Raw genomic sequence first — 21937 nt, 5'->3', positions numbered from 1 at the left:
CCATGTTCACTTGTCGCCTGTCAATGACATAATATCCGCGTTATCCCTGGTTTCCGCTCGTACTGCCATAGTAACCATGGCGACAACTGCGTTACGTCTAGCGGCACGCTCATGGAGTTGTTTCATTCAAACATTATGGACCATGGCAAGCAGACTTTGGGACAAAAGGAGAACTAAAACGAGGATCAATATCGGCGTGGTGTTTTCAAGATGCCGCAAACTTTGACTTGACCGAGACGTCTTGCATGTACTTTATTAGACAGTTGAGCAAATGTTCAAAACCCGCATGGTGTTATCTGTTCTGACACACATTGTTAAAGCACACTTTTACACTGAATGTTTGCTGCTTCAGTCCAGATGAGTACGTTGTTAGGCTATTGACTGTATGTAGGGTGACCACCCGTCCCGCATTGCGTTGTACCGCACAGCATTTTCACCCCTTGTCCCGCACGTCGCATATTGAGAAAATGTCCCGCATTTTCATCAGTCTGTCGGTTTTTAATGATCATATTAAGAAAACGTGCATGCTTTCTTTTGCCTTTTTAAGAAAGCATTTTCTTTATTATTTTTGCGGCATAGTTTTTCACCTATATTTAACAGCGCTTCCTCAGAAGTAGGCTACAAATACAACCGCCTTCTTTTAAATCCTATCCAATGGTTGAAAGTAAAGGAGTAAACACGGTCACTAGTAGGTTTTGACGGCTGTCAATCAAAATGTGGAGCGGTGATTCGTTCCATGTGTTCCCTGTCAGAAAACAAATGGATAATTCGGTCAATTAAAATAAAAATTTAACAGAATTTATCAACTTGTTGCCAGCTGTGGTTGTTTTGATTCACATACTTTCTAAAAAATATGAAAGTTTTTGGTTTATAAGACATGTCAATGATCTAATGTATAATGTTTTATATTTTATTAGTTCATTATTTATTTTGTTGGATTTTAATTGGACTTGGTCAGAACTGTTTCAAAAATAGTTATCTGCATGATGCTGCTGCCTTTGGGCTCAGTGATGTTGAATTTAAATGACATGTGTAATGGGAATTTTAATTGTCACACTCTAGGTGTGCTCCTGATTTTTCAATATAATGATTAATGTGAACACTGTGAGACAAAGGGGGAGACAGCTGAAAAGGGAACCTCTGACCCCTTGGGATCAGAGGTGGTCCCATTTGGGACTTCTGAGTTTGTAGGAATAAACTCAGCAGGATTAGGTCACTAGCAGAGAAACCTTCCCTTGTTTAGATAAGGGCCTATGAGCAGAAGACCTTGAAGGTACTATAAAGGCTCTTCTGCCCTCCCTCCCTTCGTCGCACTTGTTCCACAGACTGTACTAATGACTTCTGTGTGGCAACTGGGCCTTCTTGCAAGAATAAAATACTTTTTTAATGATCATTTGAATTTCAGAGTGTCTCTTACGCAGTTGATGATTGTTTAATGAAAAATTGCCACTACAATTTTGGTGTCAGAGTATGGGATGAGTTTTCCTTGAGGGCTTTCCGGGTCTGATCAGCGGACAGTGGAGGGAAAACGCCCTGAAAGCAACAGGCTTCAGTCTCACCTCGAAAAATATTGAGAGAAGGAGAACCAGCCGCTTCAGGCCCGGGAGGACTTCCAGAGGGAACTCAAAAAAGAACCCAAGTGGCGACAGAAAAATCTCTGGTAAGAGACAGTAAATTCATTTACTTTTGGGGAATTGAAAATAATTTATTTTGAAAAGAAAATGTTATGGTGAACCATAATGGCTGTATTTGAATACTGAAACTAAAGCTGTGGTACGAGGAAGGGGAGGCTTTTAAATAGGGAACGGAGATTGAGACCACAAAAAGGTAAAGATATTGTCCAGACCGAAGCCGAGTACTCGTGACTAGAAATTGATTCAAGGAGCTGAAGTAATTGATCAATGGAAGGAAGTTTTTAAGAAGGGCAGGAAACAAAGACCTCACAGGTCAAGAAATTTCCAGGCCAAAACTGGGCCACCCGGAGAAAGACATTGAGAGTAAGCGGGAATTAATTTCAACCCTGCTGACTTTGGGTGAAAAGTCGGTTAAAGTGCGCTGAAAATTGAAAAGCCACAGGCCGTAGTGAAAGAGAGAAAACAGCCATCATGGGAGCATCTAACAGTAAATATTGCACACCAGTATACTGTGCAATGAAAAAACGTCATGGGGAAAAGGGCATAAATTATGGAAAAGTCAAATTAAGTGACATAAAGATGAGGAATGAACAAAAGTTTTATTAAGCAGAATGGGGAACAATTATATTTTAGTGGTAAAATAATGATGTCTAGAGAATTTTCATAACAAGAGTTGAAGGAGCAAGCAGCTATAATGGCTGTCTGTGCGATTTAGGAATTGAGATATGAGTAATAATATTTTTGTGAAACAGCAGAGATAAGTGGGACTGAGAAAATAATGATGTTTTTAAGAGTCCTGAAACAAACAGTGAGACAGGAGAGAGCAAACGCTGTAAGCAGCTGTGCTCTGAAGCTTTGACTTCAAAGAAATGTGAAGTTAAAAAAGAAAATGTTTAGTGAAAACCCCTTAGAATATGTTGAATGATTTTCTGTGCAGTTTATGAAAATGAATGTGCTGCCAATGATAATGATGAAGATTATGATTTGGCTATTGTGATTGAATCCGCCACTGGTGGACTGTAAAAGAATACAGAGAACTGCTTATCAGTGGATCTGTTTACATTCCTGATCGGGACACACTGCTGCAAGGGTGTGCAGTAAGTTGGAGCCGTTTGCAAGCTCAATGATCAAACTATAGGCAAGGTGTCTGAACCCACCAGATGACAGAGAGTGTTTTAATTGTGGTCAGCAGGGCCATTTAGCCCGTAATTGTAAATGGACACTCAGAAAAGAAAGTGATAACGTGAAAGTGTATTAATGTGGGTTTGAAAGTAGAACAGTATTTAAATGACGATATTAAAGTTTTCGTCTGAGAAAGAACTAAGAATGTATCACAAGCAGAGAGGGCAGCCTCAAAAGTTACTGTGAATCCTAATTGGAGATTGATAAACTCCTAGAAAACAAAACATTGAAGTAATTGAGAACTTGACAACTAAAATTGAGATGAAATGTGATCAAATAAGTAGAAGCAGTATTACTGGATTAATAGTTGATAAATGTAAAATGTAGAAAGGCATATGATTAAACAAACAGTTTGTTAATGTTTTGAACGTGGAGGAATAGTTGACCATGAAAGAACTAAGAGCTGATGTTTTGCTTTAAGAAGATAAGCTTGTGATTGGCTGAAACAGTTTGCTTATCTGAATCTGGTGTGTGCTGTGGCTGAAATGGCCATTGCCACAGAGACACAATCTGACTGGAAATTTGTAATGTCTAAATTCCCTGATGTGGGCAAAAGACAAATGTAAAATATGGTTGTTTAAAAAAAATACATGTAAATTCTGGCAAAGATGCCTTACGCTGGGCTAGAGTTAAAATATGGTAGATAAAGTTTGATTTTAGAAGTTTATGAGAATGCAGTGTACCAGTCCTGAATGCCTCAGGCTCAGATGACAGCCTTTAGCTAACATTGAATGAGAGAGACTCTGTGTAAGGCACAGTGTTTCAGTTGAAAAATCATAGACATGGAGATGTTAAAAGAAATAATGTTACAGGATTTTATATTTAGAGGACAATTTTTTTAAAAAGTAAAACTGAATGACTTTAAAGAAGTTTTTAAAAATAATAATGATCTTAAATGATAGAAGGTTACGTTTTGACTAGTTTATTTTAGGCCCAGTAACTTCTTTGTCTGATATTAGCTTCCACCATGATACAGGGCCGATGGCTCCGGCTACAGATGTAACAGTACACTGAATAGATGAATGTGATTAAAGTTCACTGAGATTTTGCTGATTTGAAGATGTTTAAAAGATTTAAGTGATTAAATACTGCTGTTATTAACCTGTCTCCCTGTGTTAACACTATTAGGCAGTCCAGAATGGCTCTGGTGACTCTTGAATGTGCCTTTCCTAAGCTCCAGAAAACAACTGATTCTGTTGAAGAAAACGGTCAAAGATTCTGTTCTGGGGAAGAGCGGTTACCAGTGTGCACGAGGTGATTACTCAGTGACGGGTAAGATCCTCTTTGGCCAAACGAGGGCAACCTAAGGCAGGGGGTCACCGCCGCCACTGGGCATCTCCTGATGGGAGGTGTGTTATGTGAGATGGGTATGAGAGTTGAGCGGTGACTGTGAGGCCAGCAGCATCATGATATCATTAAGGGGAGATGAGCTGTAAGAAGTTGCAGCAGTCTTACCCAAAAATGTGAGTCCCTCTAATACCACTCACCAGAAAACCGCATTCATTGCATGGCTTGTTTTTCATTATGACAAGTGTTTGAAACTATGCCAGGGGACAACACCCTGATGAAGATTATAGATAAAGAGCTGATGGGAATGGGCTTTCAAGAGCCAGCTGAGACCATGAGGTGATTGTCATTATTTGTTGTGGAGACAGTAACAAAACTTAATTTATGTCAGGAACATGATGCTAGTTGCCTTATGGGCAAGGGACAATTATAGAAGTGTTGATATTGAAATAATATGCCTGTAAGATGGTTTTAACTCCTGAAGGCCATTAGATATGTTGGTGGCTAAAGATGAAGACAGCTTTTGTGGATTCAAGAAAAGTCTGGATTTAGCATAATGGTCAAATGTTATTGTAATGAATTTATTATTATGTTTTGTCTAAATTACAGTCTTAGGAGGCTGTTGAAAAGATTATTTGTGAAGAGTGAGAGAGACTGCTTGAGTGGAAGGGTACTCTGTCTGTCTTTCTGTTATCGGCCTGCTAAAGCAAGCTGAAGCAAAATAATGATAATGAACCAAAACAACCCAGCTGACTTTTCTAAGAGAAAATGAATAATGAACAGACGTGCTTTGAAACTGGTAAAGAGACCATGTAAAATTAGATAAAAGCTACAGGAAAATGAGAAGTTTAAAATCTTATTATAAACTTTAATCTTTTTAGAAAAAGATGTGAATATGAAAATATGAGTGATTTATAGTCAGGTATGTGTGTGTGTGTTTGAGGGCGAATGGACTAGGTCTTGGTAAGTGTTAGGTTATGGGAGCTATTCTGTCTGAATAGTGTCTATGTATGTGTCATTAACCTCTGGAACGAGAGTTTTATCATTACAGATGGGTTAATTTGAAAGAAATTTGGTCATCAAGCTCTGTGGATTGTTGTTTGACTGATACTGACCAAGTCTGTACACCACGACCTGACCTGATAGAAACAATTGATGACTTTGACATTGGAGAATGTTTGCAGATGACTTACTTAAGAGACCAAAATAACAGGCCTGAAAAGCAGTGAGACTCAGGGCCGGTGCCCTTCAAATTATTAGATAAGAAGATGAGATTGTGGCTTACGTAATACTTTGTTTCAGAGGCAAAAAAAAAAAAGATGTCTGGAGGAAATTTGGCTGAAGGACGGCATTTGGGTTAGTGTTGAAAACTTTGTCTACCCAAACACTATTGTTAAATTGATGCACGAGTTGTGCATCATGCATCAAAAGGGGGATGGTAACAATTGCCATACCAAGGGGTTCAAATTTGCTGAATGCAATCGAACAGGTTGGACGATAAATGTTGGGAGGACACTGGGTTTAACTTGGTAAAAGCCCTGTAAGTCGTCATTTTTCTCCCTAACAAAATTTGCTGTCTGTAAGTGCTTATAACAAGGACCGTTTCAACAGGAAACGCCAGGGCAGATGCGGCAGCGAAGGCTGCGGCAGCACAGCAGACAAAAGAAACTACGTACTTTACTATCTGACAATAACCTCGACATTTGTTTTTCTTTACAGAGCATGCAGACTTTTGACAGAATGAAAGACCACACCTTGCGCAGCGCATAACTTAAAATTTCCCTTTGCAGAATGTCAGGATGGATTGTGTCAAACAGAACTGATTCTGTTCCAAATGTATAAATATTGTTTTGTTGACATGAGCAAAGTTGATTCCACAGGTCACACCAAAAGGGACGACCGGCTAGACAAACGGTCACTAACAAAATAGCTAGGGTCTGCATTCACAGGTGACAGCAGACAGGAAATGGTTCATTCCAGTGGAGGTGCAGTCGGGATCTGAAAATCCCGTAAGGATCGGAAAATGTTCGGAGAGGGTGACACCTGGGTCCACGCCTCTCACCTTACACTACACCAACCAACCTCAGCAACCCCACGCGCCAACGCGGAGGGCAGTGAGGGATCAAGGACGTGCTAGTAACGTACCTCCCTTGCCAGCGAGGGAAAGCCCATTGCAACGGTTCGCAAAGAGTCACCCTGGTGAAGACGGAATGTCCATGGGGCGAACGAGATGATCAACACAACTGGAGGAGGTTGTGGACCAACTAATGGTTTAAGTTTAGCAGAATAATTTGTTTTGTGACGGTTTTTGATGATTTTATTTGATTGAATCAAACTAGGGCTTAGTATTGATATAGATCTAATGATTTGATTGGTGCAAATGTTTTCAGGAAAAGTAGAAAATCTATTCAATGATGTGAAGTATGGTCATAAGCAAAAAAGACAGTCGGTCTGCAATGGAAAAGTAAGAGTTAATTTTTAACAACCAAATTGGATAGAATGGATAAAATCATAAAACTCTTCTGGTTAGATTTGATTAAATAGGGTATTAAATAGAGCTTACTAAGTAAAACCATTGCCCGATTGAATTAAAAGTTAACAAAAAATGGTTAGGAAATATGTGGATGGGCGTGGATTAATGGAAAAGGCTGAATGTATAGGAGTTATGATTGTATGTGTTATTCTGATAATTTTGTTATTCATGGGTGAATACGAGTACTGGAATGTCTGTTCAATTGGCAAAAATGACAGCCTATCCAAAGGATGAACAAAATTAGGCAGACAGGTGGAAGTAGCGGAAGCTACAGTAATGTGGTAAATTGGGGGGTGTTTTTCAATTTCTTATTTTCTAACTTTCTAAATTCTTTCTTTCTAAGGATGATGATAATGTGTAAAGAGGGTTAAAAACAGCAGCCATCCGTGTTACGAGGTGGCGTACAAGGACAGAGTTTGAAATGAGGGACATTTATCTTTCTTTCATCTTTTCCTAATGATGTTTTTCCTTCTAAATATAATCTATACTATTTCTTGTTTATATTGAGGTGACTGAGGGTCCGACCTTGTGTTGGGGGTGCGATAACAGTACTTATCCACCTAGCCCGGCCTTATATATAAACCTTTACTTGCTTGCTACAAAAATTAAGGGCCTATCCTTACAAAACAGCCTAAGCTTATTTCATTTTAATCTTTTTCTGTTCCTGCAAGTTTAAGAAGAGTGATCAGAGTTGTAGTATTAGTATGACGTGTTTTGATTGATCAGTTATTAATGAATGATAAAAAGGGGGGATTGTAATGGGAATTTTAATTTTCACACTCTAGGTGTGCTCCTGATTTTTCAATATAATGATTAATGTGAACACTGTGAGACAAAGGGGGAGACAGCTGAAAAGGGAACCTCTGACCCCTTGGGATCAGAGGTGGTCCCATTTGGGACTTCTGAGTTTGTAGGAATAAACTCAGCAGGATTAGGTCACTAGCAGAGAAACCTTCCCTTGTTTAGATAAGGGCCTGTGAGCAGAAGACCTTGAAGGTACTATAAAGGCTCCTCTGCCCTCCCTCCCTTCGACGCACTTGTTCCACAGACTGTACTAATGACTTCTGTGTGGCAACTGGGCCTTCTTGCAAGAATAAAATACTTTTTTAATGATCATTTGAATTTCAGAGTGTCTCTTACGCAGTTGATGATTGTTTAATGAATTTTTGCCACAACACATGTCAAATTAAGACATGTAATGTTACATTGTGATATAATGGTGTTTTCTGGAAGGGACTAAAGAACAAAGCATTTTTATCAGCTGAAAGGCAGAATACAAATGTTTTTTTTTTTATTAATTTAGATAAGCATTAAATAACAGTTTCAGGTTATGTTTTAGTGTTGGTAACATGTCCAACATTGTCCCACACAAACGTATAATCATCCCACATTTGGTTTGTTTGATGGTGGTCACCCTACTGTATAGGGTAAATTTAGTATTGGGTGAACTTTTTGAATCTTGTTCCTGACAAATAACCCAAATTCCAAAAAAAAAAAGACTAAAACTAACACTAAAACTAATAAAAACTAAACTAAAACTAAGCATTTTCAAAAAATAAAAAATAAACTAGCAAACCCACTTTAAAAACGAATTAAAACTAAACTGAATTTGAAAACAAAAAGTCAAAACGAAATAAAAATAAAAACTAATGAAAAATGCAAAACTATAATAACCCTGACATAGACGGATGTAGTGCTAACTGTGTTAAGAGTTTTGGAAAATTGTTAAAAGTATTGAAAAATCTGTCATAGCAATCGTAAAAAAAAAACTATAGCAGTACTTCTTTTAATAAACACAAAACACTGGAGAACACATTGTGCAATGCAAGACAAAGAACTGAATAAACTGAGTGCTATATATAAACAGGCAAACAAAGGGAGCTAAATGAAACACAGGTGAACTTAATTAGTGACTAACAGACTACCATGGTTAACTTGTAGCTCAACATGAGTTCCTATAAGAGCAGCCAAAAGGAACATTCTCTCAACCCCAGGTCAGGACTGCACACGGATTAAGCGTTGTAGTATTTTTGTGACTGTAATATTCAGGCTCCACACGGATTGAGGACGACTTTTCAGCTGTACGATAGTGCACCTTTGCTGTTTTAGGCTTGTTTTGTTTTTTCTCCATTCCATTTTCTCCATCAACTGACTTGATTTAGTACAACTAAAAAAAGTTTAGTTTAAGCAAAAGTATAGATATTGTCTTTTATTTTTACCGGTCCTTGTGAAAAATATCAGAATCAAAAAATCTTTAACTTTATATTTAATATTGAATAACATGTAGGCTACAACAGATCAAATTAAGTGTACTTTAAAGCACAACAAAAAGATTTTTAAAACATAATGTACTTTAAAGTAAAACTCTTGGTTTGGCATTACTTTGTTTTTTTTAAGTGTACATGTACTTAATGTCACTCCTGCCAGCAGAAGCCCTATCATGGCCACCAGAGGGCACTTCTCCCTAGACCTTTTCCATTTCCATGAACCTTTGCCTGGACTCATTTTAGTGTGATTACATCCACCTGTATGTCATTGGTTTGTATCATAGGAACTTTGGCTGGCAGGTGTGACGCTTCTGAAAGTGTACGTGTGTACACTTAAGTGGCTTTTTATAATTCATCAGTGTTATTATCTGCAAGTTTTTATTATTATTATTATTATTATTATTATGATTGTACTTTCAAGATACTACAGATACACATCCAATACCAATAAGCTAATTTTTTATTTTATTATTTTCACAAGGGTACATAGCAATTCAAGAGTTTTCTTGACCGCAACATGGTGTCGGCCCCCATCTGGTACACCTGGATTATACACGGCCCAGATGTGGGCCGGATCTGGTTGCTGTCTGGGTTCTTGTATGGTTTTCCGTTGCAAACTAATCTGGTTGTGCTATTTTTACCTAATGCAACTTCCATTCTCAAAGCTCCCTGCAACAAAGCTTTGACCTTTTATCAAAAATATTACGTTCTTAAACCAAATGGCATGATTTCACTGAATCCACTTTTCATTGTAGGCTTTAAAGATCAACATGGAGAAAATCATCCTAATATTCCCTCTGATATTGCTGGTGCTGCATATACAAGGAGGAGAGTTCCACAAGGAGGAGTGTTTGCCTGCCGAAGCTCCACAGCCGGAAGTCGTGGAGTTCGACAACACCATCTATGCCACTTGTGAAGTAACTCCCAGCCCCAATTTGCCACGTAACCAGCCAAAGATCTTTGGGCAAATCCTCTTCAAGCAGGTCTTCCCCAATGGAGATTTAGAAGTGAAAATCAACCTCCGTGGTTTGCCTGCCATCGATCGTCAAGAGCGTGCCATGCACATCCATCAGTATGGAGACCTCAGTCAAGGCAGCATCACTGTTGGTCCTCATTATAATCCAAACGGCGTTGACCACCCTCATCATCCTGGAGACCTGGGCAACTTTGCTTCCGAGAAAGGAGTTATAAGGCAGTTCCTGACGCTTCCAGACGCCAAGCTCTTTGGGCCTTATTCCATTCTGGGACGTGCGGTGGTGGTTCATGAGAAGGAGGATGATCTGGGAATGGGTTCAGATGAGGAGAGTAAACTCAGTGGGAATGCTGGAGAGAGAATTGCTCTCGGTGTGATTGGTATTACTACTCCAAGTCTGTGGCAGAAGACTGAAGTGCCCCCCAAGAAAATATGTGGAGGAAGGCACTGAGAGTCAAAGATGGAGTCGGATATGGTGGAAGGCCAGATTCAAGTGGGATAATCATGATTTTCCTTGTGTATTCTTTGTATGTGTCCTACATTAAAGTATATTTCATAACCTGAACATTCCCATGTTTTTTTTCTTGGTCTTTTCAGAGGCTTTTTGGCCAAAGCTTCCAATAGTAAATGCACTCTTAAAAATAAATGTAGGGTGAATGCAGGCAAAGTGGGCTGTTTAGTTTGATTTACTGTGCTCAATGGGTTAACACTTTCAGAGCATGACAATGGCCTTTAATTAAAGATACACTATTTCTTTAAATGATACAATGGTTTAGGTTGATGCAATATGACACTGGAGGGTGTGGCTAGATCTCAAGGGAGGACACCCTTATTGTTCAAGGTAGACATAACCTCTGACATAAGATTTTATTTTTGAAATTATAAGGTTTCTCGCTAATTGTCAACAAATGGGTATATTATTCTGATAGTTTGTTAGTACAGTTAACAGGGAATCAAAATGCAAAAAAAATTCTTGGTTTTCTTGTAAGGTGTTTAAAGCTAGAATATGTAAGATTTTTGTAATAACCAAAAATCACTTGCAAAGTGTGATATATTTCCTGCAGTTGTGTACTTCCAGTATCCCAAAAGTTCCCAAAGATTTTTAATTTCAGAGAAATTCCAATTTTAAATCAAAGCTGCAAGCAGCATTTATCGGGGTTCAAGCATTTAAGGGCTTTAAGCACAAATGCATAAAAAGACTAAGTTTTATTTGGCAACCATTTAACCACTGACATCATACATGGAAAAGACCATTTCCAGCCAATTTAACATAGGAAATATATGGTTTTCAAAGCTTTTTTAACAGTTATAGCGCCACCTATGGTCCGATCTCCATAAAATTGTGCATGCTTGTTTACAATGTTATTTCACATATGCTCACCAATTTTCATTAAGTTCTGAGTTTTCGTTTAGGATTTATAGGCTTTCGAGTGAATTTTGCCACGCCCATTTTCTAAATGACCGTGTTATAGCCGTCCAAATGCAAAAGTTTTAGCACTTCGTGCTTTAACCCCTAATAATGGCTCGTCCATGTTCACTTGTCGCCTGTCAATGACATAATATCCGCGTTATCCCTGGTTTCCGCTCGTACTGCCATAGTAACCATGGCAACAACTGCGTTACGTCTAGCGGCACGCTCATGGAGTTGTTTCATTTAAACATTATGGACCATGGCAAGCAGACTTTGGGACAAAAGGAGAACTAAAACGAGGATCAATATCGGCGTGGTGTTTTCAAGATGCCGCAAACTTTGACTTGACAGAGACTTCTTGCATGTACTTTATTAGACAGTTGAGCAAATGTTCAAAACCCGCATGGTGTTATCTGTTCTGACACACATTGTTAAAGCACACTTTTACACTGAATGTTTGCTGCTTCAATCCAGATGAGTACGTTGTTAGGCTATTGACTGTATGTAGGGTGACCACCCGTCCCGCATTGCGTTGTACCGCACAGCATTTTCACCCCTTGTCCCGCACGTCGCATATTGAGAAAATGTCCCGCATTTTCATCAGTCTGTCGTTTTTTAATGATCATATTAAGAAAACGTGCATGCTTTCTTTTGCCTTTTTAAGAAAGCATTTTCTTTATTATTTTTGCGGCATAGTTTTTCACCTATATTTAACAGCGCTTCCTCAGAAGTAGGCTACAAATACAACCGCCTTCTTTTAAATCCTATCCAATGGTTGAAAGTAAAGGAGTAAACACGGTCACTAGTAGGTTTTGACGGCTGTCAATCAAAATGTGGAGCGGCGATTCGTTCCATGTGTTCCCTGTCAGAAAACAAATGGATAATTCGGTCAATTAAAATAAAAATTTAACAGAATTTATCAACTTGTTGCCAGCTGTGGTTGTTTTGATTCACATACTTTCTAAAAAATATGAAAGTTTTTGGTTTATAAGACATGTCAATGATCTAATGTATAATGTTTTATATTTTATTAGTTCATTATTTATTTTGTTGGATTTTAATTGGACTTGGTCAGAACTGTTTCAAAAATAGTTATCTGCATGATGCTGCTGCCTTTGGGCTCAGTGATGTTGAATTTAAATGACATGTCAAATTAAGACATGTAATGTTACATTGTGATATAATGGTGCTTTCTGGAAGGGACTAAAGAACAAAGCATTTTTATCAGCTGAAAGGCAGAATACAAATGTTTTTTTTTTATTAAGTTAGATAAGCATTAAATAACAGTTTCAGGTTATGTTTTAGTGTTGGTAACATGTCCAACATTGTCCAACACAAACGTATAATCGTCCCACATTTGGTTTGTTTGATGGTGGTCACCCTACTGTATAGGGTAAATTTAGTATAGGGTGAACTTTTTGAATCTTGCTCCTGACAAATAACCCAAATTACAACAAAAAAAAAAGACTAAAACTAACACTAAAACTAATAAAAAATAAACTAAAACTAAGCATTTTCAAAAAAAAAATAATAAACTAGCAAACCCACTTTAAAAACTAATTAAAACTAAACTGAATTTGAAAACAAAAAGTCAAAACGAAATAAAAATAAAAACTAATGAAAAATGCAAAACTATAATAACCCTGACATAGACGGATGTAGTGCTAACTGTGTTAAGAGTTTTGGAAAATTGTTAAAAGTATTGAAAAATCTGTCATAGCAATCATAAAAAAAAACTATAGGCTATGTGCACAATGGGCGGAGCCAACGTTCGATTTCAGTCAGAGTTGGCATATCAGTTTCCGGTTATGAGCCTGTCGATTTCACTAGAATTTTACCACAGAAATGGCATCCGCCGCTGGCAGTTCTTCCTTTTCCCGGTGTCTTTCGGATTTACCGGCAGTGAGCGTCAGCGACATCCACAGGATCGTCGGTGCCCTGTCCCGCACCCCGACAAGTAAGAGGGACAAGGGATTTAAAATGTACATTTCTTCGTACATTCACAACTATGAGGGTAAGTATCTGATAACTTCTAGCGCTTGCCTAACGCTACCTAGTAAACGTACCAGCTAGTGTTTGTGACTATAAATGTATATAAATGTTTAATATAAATGAATATAAATGTTTGCTTGTTATCAAATACTAATGTTGTTATTCAACACAAATTATATACTCCTCCTTCCGTCAGTTTCCACAAAAGATCAGGATTCAGGAGAGGTGGTCGTCAGGGCAATGTGCTACAGGTCGCTGACGAAAAAAGAGAAACCTCACAGCTTGAGTGTATGGTGATGCTAGTTATAGATAAGATAAGATAAGATAAGATAAGATAAGATAAGATAAGATAAGATAAGATAAGATAAGATACGAAGATAAGATAATGTAAGAAGATGAGATAAGAAGAGTTTGCTTAGCCAAATAACCCAGCGTTTTTGATGTTAGCATCAAAATGATTAGCAATGTTTACTATAGTGCTACATGTTTACTGTACCTTCACTGCAAAAAAATGCTTTCTTAATTAGTATTTTTGTTTTGTTTCCAGTTCAAATATCTAAAAATTCTTAAATCAAGAAGCATTTACTAGAGACGTGAAATGACATAAGAAATTCTATTTTGTTTTAGGAAGTAATTTAAGTATTTTTTGCCTAAAACAAGCAAAATTATCTGCCAATGGGGTAAGAAAAATAATCTTGTTTTCCATTCTAATTTAGTTTTTTTTTCTTACCCCATTGGCAGATAATTTTGCTTGTTTCAGGCAAAAAATACTTAAATTACTTCCTAAAACAAAATAGAATTTCTTATGTCATTTTACTTCTCTTGTAAATGCTTCTTGATTTAAGAATTTTTAGATATTTGAACTGGAAACAAAACAAAAAATACTAAGTAAGAAAAGCATTTTTTGCAGTGTTAGCAGCTAGATGCTACATGTTTACTGTGCATTGCTTGTCCCCACTGGGTTTTTGCTTGCATTAGTTATTATGTTAGCAGGTGGGGAATCAGCTAGAGTAAAGTTTAGTGAATTGACGATGGTGACTAGAAAATAGTGCCTAATGTAAGAGCAAGCAGGTTAAAAGGTAAGTTTACCTAGCTGGTCCCCACTGGATGAAGGTTTTCTTATTCGTTGTTTTGATCCTTCAATTAAGCTACAGTCTGGAGTGAAAGGTACTACTACTACTACTGAAATAAAAGTGGAAAATTATATGGCATAATATTCAGCACATTAATCCAACACATAGCTTAGAATATTGTCTTATCTCCTAACTTCAAAATGTTAGACAGAGGATTCAACATCAGGAGTGATCTGCTGGTCTAAAGAAATGAGTCACAATGCAAGACTGTATCTTAAAAGAATCTGTAAGCAATGAGGATACTGACCAGGCTATGATAAATTGTGACTTACTATGACATTCTGACATTGCAGGTGGTGCTTAAAGACAGCAAGCCCGTGCAGCTGATTCACCATAAATGTTCTTGCATTGCTGGAGCTGCGCTGTGCAACCACTGTGTTGCTCTTTTGTACCAGTCAGCCCACTACTCGCAGCTGAAGGTGCCTGTAGTCCCCCCTGTGCTAAGCTGTACTGAGGGAGAACAGCAGTGGCACAAACCTAGGACTTTGGTAAGTCAACCAAAACTAATTACTGTTTTGTAGTTATGTTGTTTTACTGGAGATGTGCTTTTAAAGTATATCCTGCAAACACTACAGGGTATAAAACCAGGCCCAGTGGACAAAATGGCTGTGCTGTCTGCTAAACCGAAGAGCCGTCCTACAGCAACAACAGAGGGTATAAGGTAAAAGCAATATTGTAACAATACATGGGTATTTTGATTTCAGGTCTATAAGCCATAGAGCATTTCCACTTATACATGTTTTACACTTCACTTCGCAGGAGCACGCTTTACAAAGGCCTCAGTGGGGATCTACCTGATCTTTCCGTCCTTCGAGTGAGTTTACCCTCTTATTTAACCAGTCTTACCATTTGTAATGTTGTGTGGATCTGTACAAAATGTGCAAGATACTGTGTGCATAGAACTAAAATTGTGCTTAGTTGATGTTGAGTTGTATTGCTAAACTATACACTACTCCATCCTAAGGTGACTGAGACATATGCCGACTTCTCCAGAGCGGAGTCGCCAATGGTGTGTAGCATGAACATCAGCTGTGAGGTTCCATTGGTCAACTCTGCCCTTGGGATGGTGCAAGCCGGAAGCCCGATTGCCTACCAACAGCCAGCAGCAGCACATAGAGATCTATCCTTCCACGTCGCCCCACCTCGTCCATCCCTACCCTTGCAAGATTACCACTTACAGCCCTCAATCTACATGTCTAACACCACTGAGGCAGAGTGCAGGCACTTACAGAGCCTACAGGTGACTTGGGACATGGCAAATAAACTGGAAAGTTCCACAAGAAGCCAAAGCTCCTGCGAGGAATGGCACCAGTTGCGGAGACCAAGACTCACTGCCTCCCGTTTCAGGGAGATCTGCTTTGTCAGCAACAAATGTGAGGAAAGTCTGGCTGATAGGATCCTGAAGGGAACATATCAGACAAAGGCCATGAGAAGAGGACTGGAGTTGGAGGCTGATGCCATATGGGAGTACACTCAAATAAAGAGGGTCAACCACTATCCGTGTGGATTTATAATCCACCCAGACACGCCTTGGCTGGGAGCATCTCCGGATGGACTAGTTTGACCCGACAGAACCATCTCCTTTTGGTCTTCTAGAAATTAAGTGCCCAAATGTTAAAAACTACGTTGACTGTCCCTATGTTAAAATGACCTTAGGCAAAATGGAGCTGAAGACATCACATGCGTACTACTACCAAATTCAGGGGCAGCTGTTGGTAAGTGGCATGACGTGGTGTGATTTTGTTGTGTCGGCGGAGGAAGACACATTGATTGATAGAATATACAGAGACGTAGAAGTGTTCAAGGTCATCAGAGACAAAGTTGACCAATTTTATTTCAATGTTTATATGCGAAAATGCATGTAACTGATCAACTTAATAAACAATGCAATCTGAACAAACATGCAAACTTGACTGATTTACTTTTTACAATGTTGGTTTAGACAAACAGAGTCCATATAATAAATAACATTTATATACATAAGTAACATATTTGTTTTAAGAATGCACATGCACACACACACCATTCAACACAAGGTCAACATTTCAAACCTCATTTGCCCAGGTCTTGACCAGAGGGCCATTTTGGAAATTAGAGAGTAGACAGGCGACTGTAAAAATTTGATTAATACTCCCTGATATGGCAAGCGGGATTGTGGTTTCAAACAGTTTGTTTTCCTTCACTCTTCTGATTAGCCTCTCTACATGTACCCTCAAGCGAGCAATTGACTGTGTTTCCAGCACATCTGCCTCTGCCATTTGGGCCCTCTGGATGACAAAGGCTGGGCGGTAAACAGTCCCAGGGGCCAGGTCGTCCACCAAGAACCCTTTGTCCACCATAATTGCTGTGTCAGGGGTAAGGAGGTTTTTGATCCCAGACTGATGGAATATTTCCTTGTCGCTCATGGAGCCCTCAAAGAGGGGCGAGATGAATGTCAGAGCTCCATGAGGGGACATACCAACCATGGCTTTAAAAGTGCAATGTGATTTGTAGTGTGAAAACACTTCACTTTGTAGAACCAGGGAAGATGGTGTCTGGCACCGTAGTTCAGTGCAGTCAAGGATGACTTGTGTGTCACTGTATGCATTGAACTCTGGTGGAAGATTGTCCTTAACAGCTGCAGGAGACATCCAAAAACAGACTGAGCCCAGCAGAGTGTAGAGGAAGTTGGCCCAGGTGACGATGATGCGACTTACTGTTGTCCTATGTATTTTGAAGCGATGAGCCAGTTCCCTCTGTGTGCAGCCAGTGGACAGGTATGTCAGGAACAAGAAGAGCTCATCTATCGCCAGCAGTTTCTAAGGGTTGGGGAGAAATATATAGATAGATACTTTATTCATCCTGAAGGACATTTTAGACATCCAGTAGCTTATACTATATACAAACTAGGGGTGAAACAGTACATGTATTCGTATTGAACCGAAATGGTACGGGCGTCACGGTTCGGTGCATGAATATACACGGAGAATACACGGTACAAAAAATAAATAAAATTTGCGTGCAAATTAATGAATGTAATGCAGAACTACTGTTAGACATGCAATAAACCACAACATTGTGCTTTTGTCAAACTCTTTTCAAACTGTACAAACAAACCTACATCTGTTACCCAACCAAAATCACACAGACACTGTTTAAAAGTAAAAAATATTTATCCGACCCCATTTTAAAACAGTCTGTTGGTGCCATCTTTTGGACATTGATCATATTGCATTGGTTTTCATTTCTTGTCCTCAAACAGAGGACCAATCTGTTTATTGCTAAGTTACACATTCTACATTGACTAAAAAAGATGGTCTTTTAATGGTAGCATTATTTTACACAGAAATCAATCATTTATAATTCAGATGAGAATAAAGTTAGTGTTAATTAAAATTAAGGAAAACAAATATATGGATCTGAAATATAGCAAATTAATTTTAAATTCATTCAGGTACAATTACCAAACATATCTCAAGGTCTTTGTCTTTTTATTAATTTAATTAATAAATTAATTGTATAAAACTATTGTCAATGCACTACAAATAAACTGGTTCTATGCCTTTACTTTATTAATAAAACTTATTTAAAAAATACAAGGCTTAAGACATTTATTTTCTTGTGGTGGTACAGCCTGAGACATGCACAATAAAAAAAAATTGCCTTCTACATTTTTGTTTTGTTTTTCCCTCCATTGTACCGAACTCGTACCGAACCGTGATGTCTGAACCGAGGTATGAACCGAACCGTGACTTCTGTGTACCGTTCCACCCCAGTACACACAAATACATACATACATACATTCACCCACATAAAAATGAAATCCCACACAGATAACCATGTGTATAAAACCATGAGAAGGGCACACTTACAGTTGGTCTGGTGACTGGGCTTTCAGTGACTGTGCTGGTGGAAGATGCGCTCTTGGCTCTGCTGGTCACCCTGATCATTTTGGATGTTGCACTCTCTATCAGGCTCCAAAACGCCATCAGGTGCTTGTAAGATGGGAATCTGAAATATAGTATCCTCATCAGAAAGGGAAAACGGAGAAAATTGTAGTAACACACAGAAACGGACAATGGCAGACAAAGTACACAAATACTGTACATCAGTGAAAGTAAAACACTTAGGCTAATATTCACTGCTGTTGAAATTACACAGCCTAAGCTCTCATTCTGTTCAATGTTTTATTTTTTTAAATATTACTTTTGTTTTGTTTTCTATTTTTCAAGGTAAATGTAAAATGTTTCGACTGATGCTGTGTTGAGTTTGGTTATGCTAACATTAATATTGTGCACAGAGGGGTCAATAGTCCAAGTATGATAGTGGCCATTGCAATGACAGACTAGGAGGATCCACTGCCGATAGGCCAGGCCAGAGCAAACAAAAACAATTACGTAGTAATTCACATAATTAGCCTCCCCAAGAAAAGTAGGTACTGGATTACATTTACTTAGTTACTGTCCAACACTGAAAACAGAAAGTGGGATTGTACATCTTACCTGGTGTAAAATCTAATGTCCTCAGGTGACGAGGCAAATCGCTGAAGTCCAAAAGAACTGTTTAGATGGAGAGTTTGGACTTGTTCTCTCAAGGCCTCAATTTCTGCCTTCATCCTCTCTTCCTTATCAACACAAACGGTGGGTCGGGCTTCGTGCTCCATCGGGACGGCTTCCTCTGAGATGGCCTCATCCTCGATGTCCTCCAGCTCAGGCTCTGGACTCGAGGGTTTAGTACGCCGTTCCCAAACCCCGGCACGTCTTTTCACAGAGTAGTCGTTCCAGTGGAACAACGATGGCACTGCATTACGTGATAAAACCCGTCTACCCTTAGCAGTCGTCCGGATTAAATGTTCTTCAAAGTGACGACTGCATACCTTCGTGTTTTGAGTTACGTTGAATTCCGCCCTCCGTATTCTGTGCAGCCACTTAGCACATAGGATAGCCTCCTGAGGAAACCGATGAAAACTTAATACGCTGTTGTGTCGACTTGAAGCCGAGCAACTTGGCACACAGCAGTGATTATTTGAGCCGGCCACAGTTTTCATCAATTTAAATGTACCTCGTACATTGTACTTCTTTCGTACACCAGCACCACTCATTTTGCGAACAACGCCGACGGCTCCGCTTTGGTTGCTAGGATGTAAATAGAACGACCGGAAATGAATACACCAACTTCTAGACAAACCGGAAGTTTGTTCCTTCGCCTGTGCACGTAGCCCATAGCAGTACTTCTTTTAATAAACACAAAACACTGGAGAACACATTGTGCAATGCAAGACAAAGAACTGAATAAACTGAGTGCTATATATAAACAGGCAAACAAAGGGAGCTAAATGAAACACAGGTGAACTTAATTAGTGACTAACAGACTATCATGGTTAACTTGTAGCTCAACATGAGTTCCTATAAGAGCAGCCAAAAGGAACATTCTCTCAACCCCAGGTCAGGACTGCACACGGATTAAGCGTTGTAGTATTTTTGTGACTGTAATATTCAGGCTCCACACGGATTGAGGACGACTTTTCAGCTGTACGGTAGTGCACCTTTGCTGTTTTAGGCTTGTTTTTTCTTTCTCCATTCCATTTTCTCCATCAACTGACTTGATTTAGTACAACTAAAAAAAGTTTAGTTTAAGCAAAAGTATAGATATTGTCTTTTATTTTTACCTGTCCTTGTGAAAAATATCAGAATCAAAAAATCTTTAACTTTATATTTAATATTGAATAACATGTAGGCTACAACAGATCAAATTAAGTGTACTTTAAAGCACAACAAAAAGATTTTTAAAACATAATGTATTTTAAAGTAAAACTCTTAGTTTGGCATTATTTGTTTTTTTTAAAGTGTACATGTACTTAATGTCACTCCTGCCAGCAGAAGCCCTATCATGGCCACCAGAGGGCACTTCTCCCTAGACCTTTTCCATTTCCATGAACCTTTGCCTGGACTCATTTTAGTGTGATTACATCCACCTGTATGTCATTGGTTTGTATCATAGGAACTTTGGCTGGCAGGTGTGACGCTTCTGAAAGTGTACGTGTGTACACTTAAGTGGCTTTTTATAATTCATCAGTGTTATTATCTGCAAGTTTTTATTATTATTATTATTATTATTATTATTATTATTTTTATTGTACTTTCAAGATACTACAGATACACATCCAATACCAACAAGCTAATTTTTTATTTTATTATTTTCACAAGGGTACATAGCAATTCAATAATTCAAGAGTTTTCTTGACAGCAACATGGTGTCGGCCCCCATCTGGTACACCTGGATTATACACGGCCCAGATGTGGGCCGGATCTGGTTGCTGTCTGGGTTCTTGTATGGTTTTCCGTTGCAAACTAATCTGGTTGTGCTATTTTTACCTAATGCAACTTCCATTCTCAAAGCTCCCTGCAACAAAGCTTTGACCTTTTATCAAAAATATTACGTTCTTAAACCAAATGGCATGATATCACTGAATCCACTTTTCATTGTAGGCTTTAAAGATCAACATGGAGAAAATCATCCTAATATTCCCTCTGATATTGCTGGTGCTGCATATACAAGGAGGAGAGTTCCACAAGGAGGAGTGTTTGCCTGCCGAAGCTCCACAGCCGGAAGTCGTGGAGTTCGACAACACCATCTATGCCACTTGTGAAGTAACTCCCAGCCCCAATTTGCCACGTAACCAGCCAAAGATCTTTGGGCAAATCCTCTTCAAGCAGGTCTTCCCCAATGGAGATTTAGAAGTGAAAATCAACCTCCGTGGTTTGCCTGCCATCGATCGTCAAGAGCGTGCCATGCACATCCATCAGTATGGAGACCTCAGTCAAGGCAGCATCACTGTTGGTCCTCATTATAATCCAAACGGCGTTGACCACCCTCATCATCCTGGAGACCTGGGCAACTTTGCTTCCGAGAAAGGAGTTATAAGGCAGTTCCTGACGCTTCCAGACGCCAAGCTCTTTGGGCCTTATTCCATTCTGGGACGTGCGGTGGTGGTTCATGAGAAGGAGGATGATCTGGGAATGGGTTCAGATGAGGAGAGTAAACTCAGTGGGAATGCTGGAGAGAGAATTGCTCTCGGTGTGATTGGTATTACTACTCCAAGTCTGTGGCAGAAGACTGAAGTGCCCCCCAAGAAAATATGTGGAGGAAGGCACTGAGAGTCAAAGATGAGGGAGTCGGATATGGTGGAAGGCCAGATTCAAGTGGGATAATCATGATTTTCCTTGTGTATTCTTTGTATGTGTCCTACATTAAAGTATATTTCATAACCTGAACATTCCCATGTTTTTTTTCTTGGTCTTTTCAGAGGCTTTTTGGCCAAAGCTTCCAATAGTAAATGCACTCTTAAAAATAAATGTAGGGTGAATGCAGGCAAAGTGGGCTGTTTAGTTTGATTTACTGTGCTCAATGGGTTAACACTTTCAGAGCATGACAATGGCCTTTAATTAAAGATACACTATTTCTTTAAATGATACAATGGTTTAGGTTGATGCAATATGACACTGGAGGGTGTGGCTAGATCTCAAGGGAGGACACCCTTATTGGT

The 21937-nt window shown here is 38.9% G+C and overlaps 4 protein-coding genes across 4 annotated transcripts; 3 read left to right on the top strand and 1 right to left on the bottom strand.

Moving 5' to 3' along the window:
• The first annotated feature begins 9640 nt into the window (after positions 1 to 9640).
• On the top strand, positions 9641 to 10441 carry LOC311300269 (extracellular superoxide dismutase [Cu-Zn]-like). Its single transcript, XM_084424443.1, has one exon. The coding sequence runs from the start codon at positions 9674 to 9676 to the stop codon at positions 10325 to 10327; it is 654 nt and encodes a 217-aa protein (XP_084280569.1). The 5' UTR covers positions 9641 to 9673; the 3' UTR covers positions 10328 to 10441.
• A 2691-nt stretch (positions 10442 to 13132) lies between these two features.
• LOC311299391 (uncharacterized protein) lies at positions 13133 to 15976 on the top strand (the record flags this gene model as incomplete). The annotated part of the gene is made up of 6 exons (XM_084422936.1): positions 13133 to 13244; positions 13476 to 13567; positions 14706 to 14900; positions 14988 to 15073; positions 15172 to 15226; positions 15377 to 15976. 6 exons carry the CDS (start codon positions 13133 to 13135, stop codon positions 15974 to 15976), a joined length of 1140 nt encoding a protein of 379 aa, XP_084279062.1.
• Positions 15977 to 15979: 3 nt separating this feature from the next.
• On the bottom strand, positions 15980 to 18859 carry LOC311289756 (uncharacterized protein). Its single transcript, XM_084408006.1, has 2 exons — positions 18264 to 18859; positions 15980 to 17210 (listed from the first exon to the last, which is right to left on the bottom strand). Exons 1-2 carry the CDS (start codon positions 18498 to 18500, stop codon positions 16458 to 16460), a joined length of 990 nt encoding a protein of 329 aa, XP_084264132.1. The 5' UTR covers positions 18501 to 18859; the 3' UTR covers positions 15980 to 16457.
• An 869-nt stretch (positions 18860 to 19728) lies between these two features.
• LOC311285549 (extracellular superoxide dismutase [Cu-Zn]-like) lies at positions 19729 to 21665 on the top strand. Its single transcript, XM_084401230.1, has 2 exons — positions 19729 to 19922; positions 20880 to 21665. Exon 2 carries the CDS (start codon positions 20895 to 20897, stop codon positions 21546 to 21548), a length of 654 nt encoding a protein of 217 aa, XP_084257356.1. The 5' UTR covers positions 19729 to 19922; positions 20880 to 20894; the 3' UTR covers positions 21549 to 21665.
• The last annotated feature ends 272 nt before the right edge of the window (positions 21666 to 21937 follow it).

Source organism: Rutilus rutilus, assembly GCF_951802725.1.
Source record: "Rutilus rutilus genome assembly, chromosome: 1".
NCBI classification, from domain to species: domain Eukaryota; kingdom Metazoa; phylum Chordata; class Actinopteri; order Cypriniformes; family Leuciscidae; genus Rutilus; species Rutilus rutilus.
Note: the sequence above shows the minus strand (reverse complement) of the source record. Positions and strands in the feature narration are given on the sequence as shown.

Excerpts from the sequence above, each read along its gene's own strand:
- LOC311300269 (XM_084424443.1), top strand. The coding sequence starts at position 9,674 with ATGGAGAAAATCATCCTAATATTCCCTCTGATATTGCTGGTGCTGCAT.
- LOC311289756 (XM_084408006.1), bottom strand. The coding sequence starts at position 18,500 with ATGTACAGTATTTGTGTACTTTGTCTGCCATTGTCCGTTTCTGTGTGT. Across the intron at positions 17,211-18,263 it reads GCCCAGTCACCAGACCAACT|AAACTGCTGGCGATAGATGA; the intron begins GTAAGTGTGCCC and ends CCCAACCCTTAG.
- LOC311285549 (XM_084401230.1), top strand. The coding sequence starts at position 20,895 with ATGGAGAAAATCATCCTAATATTCCCTCTGATATTGCTGGTGCTGCAT.